Source organism: Diabrotica undecimpunctata, chromosome 5, assembly GCF_040954645.1.
Source record: "Diabrotica undecimpunctata isolate CICGRU chromosome 5, icDiaUnde3, whole genome shotgun sequence".
Lineage (NCBI taxonomy): Eukaryota > Metazoa > Arthropoda > Insecta > Coleoptera > Chrysomelidae > Diabrotica > Diabrotica undecimpunctata.
The window spans coordinates 25,363,161-25,370,689 of NC_092807.1; the positions used below are offsets into that span (position 1 = coordinate 25,363,161).

The 7,529-nt window shown below is 33.7% G+C and overlaps 1 protein-coding gene across 1 annotated transcript; it reads left to right on the forward strand.

The window, feature by feature from the left end:
- The first annotated feature begins 3,422 nt into the window (after positions 1 to 3,422).
- On the forward strand, positions 3,423 to 4,179 carry LOC140440567 (uncharacterized). The gene has a single exon (XM_072530947.1). The coding sequence runs from the start codon at positions 3,624 to 3,626 to the stop codon at positions 4,128 to 4,130; it is 507 nt and encodes a 168-aa protein (XP_072387048.1). The 5' UTR covers positions 3,423 to 3,623; the 3' UTR covers positions 4,131 to 4,179.
- Positions 4,180 to 7,529: the final 3,350 nt, after the last annotated feature.

Below are 7,529 nucleotides of genomic sequence, written 5' to 3' on the forward strand. Positions count from 1 at the left end.
ACGAAGTGTAACAATTTTTCTTCTAATTTAAAATAATAAGAAAATTGTAATCAATAAATTCAATTTATTATATTAATTGTTAGAGTAATTAACCTACCCTGCAGTGTTAAAACTGTAATTTATTTTCATAATTTCTTACGATGTACAATAATATCAAGCATACAGAATTTGACATTTTTTATTTGAAAATTATTTATAAAATAGGGGTATATTGCGGAGTGTTCCCGTGGAGCTTTGAATTTAAGTGTTTGGGAAATCTCTTACAGCTAATATTTAATTTTATATTAAATTTAATTTAAGTAATGAAATTATGATTACGATTCTATGATTATTTACCGCGGTATTATTTATTTGATAGATAAATTTTGTAGAATTTCTTAGATTTTAGATCTTAGATTATTAATATTATTGATTTCATGGACTTAATTAAATTAATATGTCTGATAATTTACGAAGTGTAACAATTTTTCTTCTAATTTAAAATAATAAGAAAATTGTAATCAATAAATTCAATTTATTATATTAATTGTTAGAGTAATTAACCTACCCTGCAGTGTTAAAACTGTAATTTATTTTCATAATTTCTTACGATGTACAATAATATCAAGCATACAGAATTTGACATTTTTTATTTGAAAATTATTTATAAAATAGGGGTATATTGCGGAGTGTTCCCGTGGAGCTTTGAATTTAAGTGTTTGGGAAATCTCTTACAGCTAATATTTAATTTTATTCTGCTTCCGTGGAACATTATTGCAGCAACAGTGTTCAATTCGATGATACCTGATGTGATATTAACCTCCTTAGTATTGCTTTGGCTGTAGACTTCTAATATTGTAGGCAACTTTATACTGTCAGTGTTTGAAAGAAGTCACTGTCACTGCCATATTAATTTCTATTGTTTTTGTTAACATTATATGTACAATTTATGTTGATTAAAACCTTATATCGTAGGTTTTGCTTTATCATTTCAATTTAATCAACATAAATGGAGAAGTATCTAAGACCCGAGAGGTTCGACGGGGATCCATCTGTGAAATCAACAGCAAAGGAATGGGACCATTGGAAAAGAACTTTTATAAACTTTTTAGCTGCCCATATTGTCACTCCCGCTGTTTCTGCTGATAGTGCTGCTGTACCACCCCTAGATATTAATGATACTAAGCTACAACTGTTAATAAATCATATTTCGCCACGAGTATATACATATATAAGTGATTGTAACACTTACAATGAATCCATTCAAACTCTTGACAAAATATACATCAAACCAAACAATACTATTCATGCTCGTCACATACTAACCACTAGAAGACAACAGGCAGATGAGTCTATCGATTCTTACATGCAATCTTTAAAACAGTTAGCAAAAGACTGCTATTTTACTGCTGTAAATGCTGATACTAATAAAAATGATACAATCCGTGGAGCTTTAGAGAGTTTAACACTAACTTTAGAAGAAACTTACAATATAGCTATTTCAATGGAAATGGCAGAACTCAACTCTCAAGTTTATTCAAATCAACATTCGACACTTAGTGCGCTACCTGGTAACTATCAATTTGAGTCACAGAGCTCTCCAACAAATTCTGAATGTGTCATTGTGACAGCTGCTACCAACTCTACTAACTCTTCTAGATCAGGACACAAATGTTTTTTCTGTGGTGGGCCAATACATTCAAGGAAGAACTGTCCCGCTCGAGAATCCATTTGCAAATCCTGTAACAAAAAGGGACACTTTGCAAAGGTTTGCCGCTCCAAGAGCACTAGTGCATCTGCCAACGTATTTGAAGGCTATGAAAACTGCACAGCCTGCATTATTGCTGCTAATCCTGCTTCATTGAAAAAAGCTATAGTGCCTGCATCTATAAAAGGTCTTTGTGCTAATGCCCTTATAGATACTGGTAGCTCTGTCAGTTTTATTAATGAAGACTTTGCTAACCTGTGCAAACTCCCTAGGAAGCCTTGTATTCAGACTGTTTCTATGGCCTCATTATCACACACCTCTGAAGTTAAAGGTGTGACTACTCAAAATATTAAAATTGGTGACCACTCCTACGACAACATTAATTTACTTATAGTTAAAAATCTCTGTGCTGATATTATAATTGGTCATGATGTTCTATCTAACCACTCAAGTCTAGAGTTTGAATATGGAGGACCTAAAGAAGTATTCAAGGTATGTAGTGTAGTTGAAGCCTCAGTACCTGCAGTTCCTTTATTTTGTAACCTGACTTCAAATTGTAAACCTATCGCAGTAAAATCGCGCCGGCATAGTGCTGAAGATCAGATTTTTATTAAAAATGAGGTAAAGAAGCTTTTAAATGATGGTATTATTGAAGAAAGTCAGTCCCCTTGGAGAGCGCAAGTGCTTATCACCAAAAACGAAACTCACAAGAAGCGGCTTATCATTGATTATTCTCAAACAATTAATCGATTCACTCAACTTGATGCCTATCCACTGCCAAATATCGAGGAAATGGTTTCCAATGTATCACAATTCACTGTCTTTAGTGCAATAGATTTCCAAAGTGCATACCATCAGGTTCCAATACTTCCACATGAAAAGATGTACACAGCTGTATCCAAATGTCGCATTCCGTTTGGTGTTACCAATGGTGTAGCCAGTTTCCAAAGAACAATCGACTGGCTCATACGCACAGAAAATCTTGAAGGGACATATGCCTATCTTGATGATATAACTGTTTGTGGTAAGACGAAGGTAGAACATGACAAAAATCTTGAGAACTTTCTGAAGGCCACAGACAAATATGGCTTGACACTAAACAAAACCAAGAGCAAATTCAATCAAACAGTAATAAACTTACTTGGTTATTCTATAGGACCAAACCATGTCATAAAGCCCGATGCTAGTAGACTACAACCCTTATTAAAAATGCCTCCACCGAATGACACTGCATCTCTCAGAAGGGTATTAGGTATGTTTTGCCCATTATTCAAAATGGATTCCCAAATTTTCCGAAAGGGTCAACACATTAGCTCATGTCAACAATTTTCCATTGAATGAAGATGCTTTATCTTGTTTTGAAAATCTGAAATCTATAGTTGCAAAGTCATCTGTTCACGCTATCAACGAAAATATGCCATTTGTTGTTGAAACTGATGCTTCAGAACACTCAATTGCTGCTACCTTGAGTCAGGATTCCAGACCCCTTGCTTTCTTTTCAAGATCACTTAACTCTAGTGAGCTGAACCATTCTGCTGTGGAGAAAGAAGCATATGCTATTGTTGAATCTCTAAAGAAGTGGCGCCATTTTCTTATAGGAAAGCCTTTCACAATCATTACTGATCTAAAGTCTGTAACATTTATGTTCAACACGAAGCATTCCAGCAAGATTAAAAATGAGAAAATACAAAGATGGCGACTTGAATTGGCACCTTATATCATCGCACCTTGAATCGCAACAAGTAGAACTACTGCTTATAATCCTCAAGGAAATGGTCAAGTGGAGAAGTTGAATTCTACTGTCTGGAAAGCTATTCAACTGGCCTGTGAATCACATGAAGCACCTATTGAGAATTGGGAACAATACCTACCTGTCGTGCTGCATTCCATTCGTTCACTGTTGTGTACCGCAACTAACTGTACGCCGCATGAAAGGATGTTCGTTCACACACGTCGATCTCCAAATGGGAATACAATACCGTCATGGCTAGCAGAATCTGGGCATGTCTTGATGAAAAGGTTCGATCGGAAGAACAAGTACCAGCCTATCGTAGAGGAAGTGGAGGTAATAGAGGCAAATCCTGAATACTGTTTTGTTAAACTGAAAGACGGACGGGAGACCACAGTGTCTAATCGTCATCTGGCTCCGTGTGGACGAGGTGAAGGGGAAATACTAGATATACCAGGTCAAGAATCAGTGTTCGTAGAAGACCCACATGAGTTACATTCGAGTCTTAATGATTCCTCATCCAATACAACCACGCAAAACATGCAGCCCCTGGCAGATACATCTACATCTCCCCCTCAACCGGATTCATTACTTCTTGAAGAACCCCCAATGAGTTCTGAACAGAGCTTATCGCCTCCTTCAGCACTACCTAGAAGATCTGAAAGAATTCGTCATTTACCACGGTATTTGGAAGATTATAGTGTGGGAGAATGATGTGATATTAACCTCCTTAGTATTGCTTTGGCTGTAGACTTCTAATATTGTAGGCAACTTTATACTGTCAGTGTTTGAAAGAAGTCACTGTCACTGCCATATTAATTTCTATTGTTTTTGTTAACATTATATGTACAATTTATGTTGATTAAAACCTTATATCGTAGGTTTTGCTTTATCATTTCAATACCTACCTCGGTTATATCGACAGAGTATATTCTCATAATAATAGCTGGTTGTCAATATGTATTTTTTACTACAACTATAATTTATATGCTAGTTTTTAAAAGAAGAGATTGGAAGATAATATTTGATAAACTAAGCATTTCAAAAATATCCACCCAAAAGCAAGTTATTCTTAGATCATGTCGATATATTTTATTAGTAATATGTTGTATGGTTATACTTTATTCTGATATTATGTATCGAACTGATTTAAAACAAACTATATTACGAAAATACTTTGTAATCATTTATTTTCAATTAATAACAGCAACAGCTTGTCTAGAAGAACTAATTAATGTCATATGTCAAAGACAAAAGAACTTATCTGAACATATAAAGCTATTGCTTATAGAAAAACGGGTGAACATTTACATTAACATTAGAAAAATTAAACGTGAATACAGAGATATATTTTGGATTTCCTATAGTACAAACTCAATATTTCAGATAACTTTTTTGAATTTACTGAGTCTTATATTTTTTGAGTGCATTTGTGATTTAAATTTGTTTTTGTCCAATACATTCCAAACTTTCTACATATTTAAAAGCCAGCATGTATCGCGATCTATTATGTATACAGGAATATTCAGCGTAAGTATATTTTTGCTGTAAAATGACTTAAAATAAAAATTTATATTAAGAGCTGAAAGTGTCCATTTGCCGTTTACACAATAAAATTTGTCAAAAAATCAGCAATTATGAAAAAACCATTTGATAACCATAAGTTTATCTTTGAATCTTACTGCAATGTTTATTTTAATTTTTTAACAGTCTTATACCATTAACAATAAAAATAAAACTGATTTATAACATTTATTTACTTCACCGTACAAATTTAGATTAGCAACTGACTCTTAAATTGCTCGCTACAATGTTCCGAAATTCCATGGAATCTCTCTGCATCGTTAAGTCTACCTTAGAACTTTCGAAACCTTTTGAAAGATTTTTATATTCCTTGTGACGTCAGAACATCGAGATCGATGAGATTTTTTTGAAAGTCCCATGTTTCAGCTGCATATGTAGCAATAAGAAAAATAAGGACATTGGCCAACCTGAGCTTAGTATTTCTTGTTATTCTTCGCAGTTTTTCCATATTTTAATCAGTTTAGATGTTTTCCTTCTGTCAGCTAGACTTACATCCATTTTTTACCTTCCTAGTCTCTGTAGTCCAATCCTTTCTTTGATATGGTTTTATCAACTTTATTTTTCCATGATCTTCATGTTCTCCATGCACTTTTTGCGCTGCGTGTGTAGCCAGAATACGGCCGGTTTGCGCTCGACCGTTTTGCGCCCTTACCTGAAATCGACCGGTTTGCGCTTTGCAATTTTCATAATAGAAATATCTAACTACTATAGTTTCCTTAATCGGCCGATTTGCGCTCTCTTGCAATATAATTTTAATTACATTCTACAATAATAGTATGGTGAACCTGCAATGAACAAACTAACATGTCAAATAAACAGAAACATCTTTTTCCTTTAGATTTGAAAAAAAAAATGTCAAATCAAAACTAACAAAATTATTAAATTTTTCTAATACTGTCGAACAACAGAGTGTCCTTTAATCTTTAATACCTCTGTTTATAATCCTTCTACCTGGAAGTTAATTGTTTAGATATAATTAGTAACGTTAATTCCCAAAATGAGAGATCGCTGGAACTAACTTTCCTTTCTACCTGATAATGCGAACTGGTAACTACTTAAGTCATTAACAAAGGGTATGGTAACAGAAAAATTACCTAAAAATTCTACGTGATAATTACCATATTGATGGTCAATCATTTCTATTGCGTTCTTTGAGATAGTAGGATCAAGAATTATTGTGAATCAGTGCGAGTTGGTATTTTAAAAATGGATGTGCAAATTATTGAAACTTCGAAGGGAAAACTATGTGCATTGTATAAAGGGTACAGTTTTCGTATGAAAAAAACAAATAAAGATGGTTCGGTTTTTTGGAGTTGTTTGAAAGAGAAAACTGAAAAATGTCGAGGCCACATAATTATGGATAATAACACAATAATTAAGGAAGCCGAACATCTGTGTAAGCCGAGTGTTGCAGCGACAGAAGTGAAGCAGTGTGTCTTCAATGCTCGAAAAAGAGCTAGGGAAGACAATAGTTATTTGCTGATGTCAAAAATATATCAAGATGAATTTCAATTTCAAAGATTATATAGTCAAGGACTGGATTTCGTGACAGACATCCCAAAATTCTCTTCAGTAAAAAGTGGTTTAAACGATTGTAGAAAACGTGCGCGTGGGCTGCTCACAGATCCAGCGGCAGCATCCGAAATAGTATTTCCAGAAGAAATTATTACAATGAGCGACAAAACGACATTTTTATTTATATTTTTCTGAAGCTATTTTCTTGTGGCATTTTAAATTAATTACTATTTAAATGGGAATAAGCCACAATTAAAGGTTAAAATACGTTTATTGATGTTTCAATTTCCACTTCGGAAATCGTTCTCAAAAAATAAACATTAGTAAATTGTTTATTTACTATTGTTTGTATTTTGAGAACGATTTCCGAAGTGGAAATTGAAACGTCAATAAACGTATTTTAACTTTTAATTGTGGCTTATTCCCATTTAAATAGTAAGAAATTTTTATTTATCGACAAGATCACTCCCTCGGGATACGGAATCTTGGTGTTTGCCAGCAACAAAGCTAGGGAGATTTTGGTTAACAGTAAGGACACTGTATTTATGGATGGAACATTCAAAAGCTGCAGTAAGCAATTTAGTCAAATATATACCGTTCATATCGATATTGGTAGTACGTCAGAGGAAAAAATATAATTCCATTGATTTTTGCGTTACTTCCTAACAAAACCAAAGAGACATACGATATGTTATTTTCATCAATGAAAGAGAAACTCCCAAATTGGAAACAATCTCTTATAAAACTGGATTTTGAACAGGCAGTGATTGGTGCCTTAGAAAATTATTTTCCCGAAGCCAAAATTTCTGGTTGTAATTTTCATTTCAATCAATGTATACTCAATATATCTACCCATAGAAGATATCGATGATGGCTGGTTATGCATTCAAGAAACCTCTCCTATTTCTGAAAAAATGGAACAGTTTTATGACTACTTTGTCAAACAATGGTTAGAAAATACTCACATTACCAAGGAAATGTGGAATTGCCATGATCAAAGACATCGCAGTAATA

Coding starts and splice junctions, on each gene's coding strand:
- LOC140440567 (XM_072530947.1), top strand. CDS start 3,624: ATGTTCGTTCACACACGTCGATCTCCAAATGGGAATACAATACCGTCA.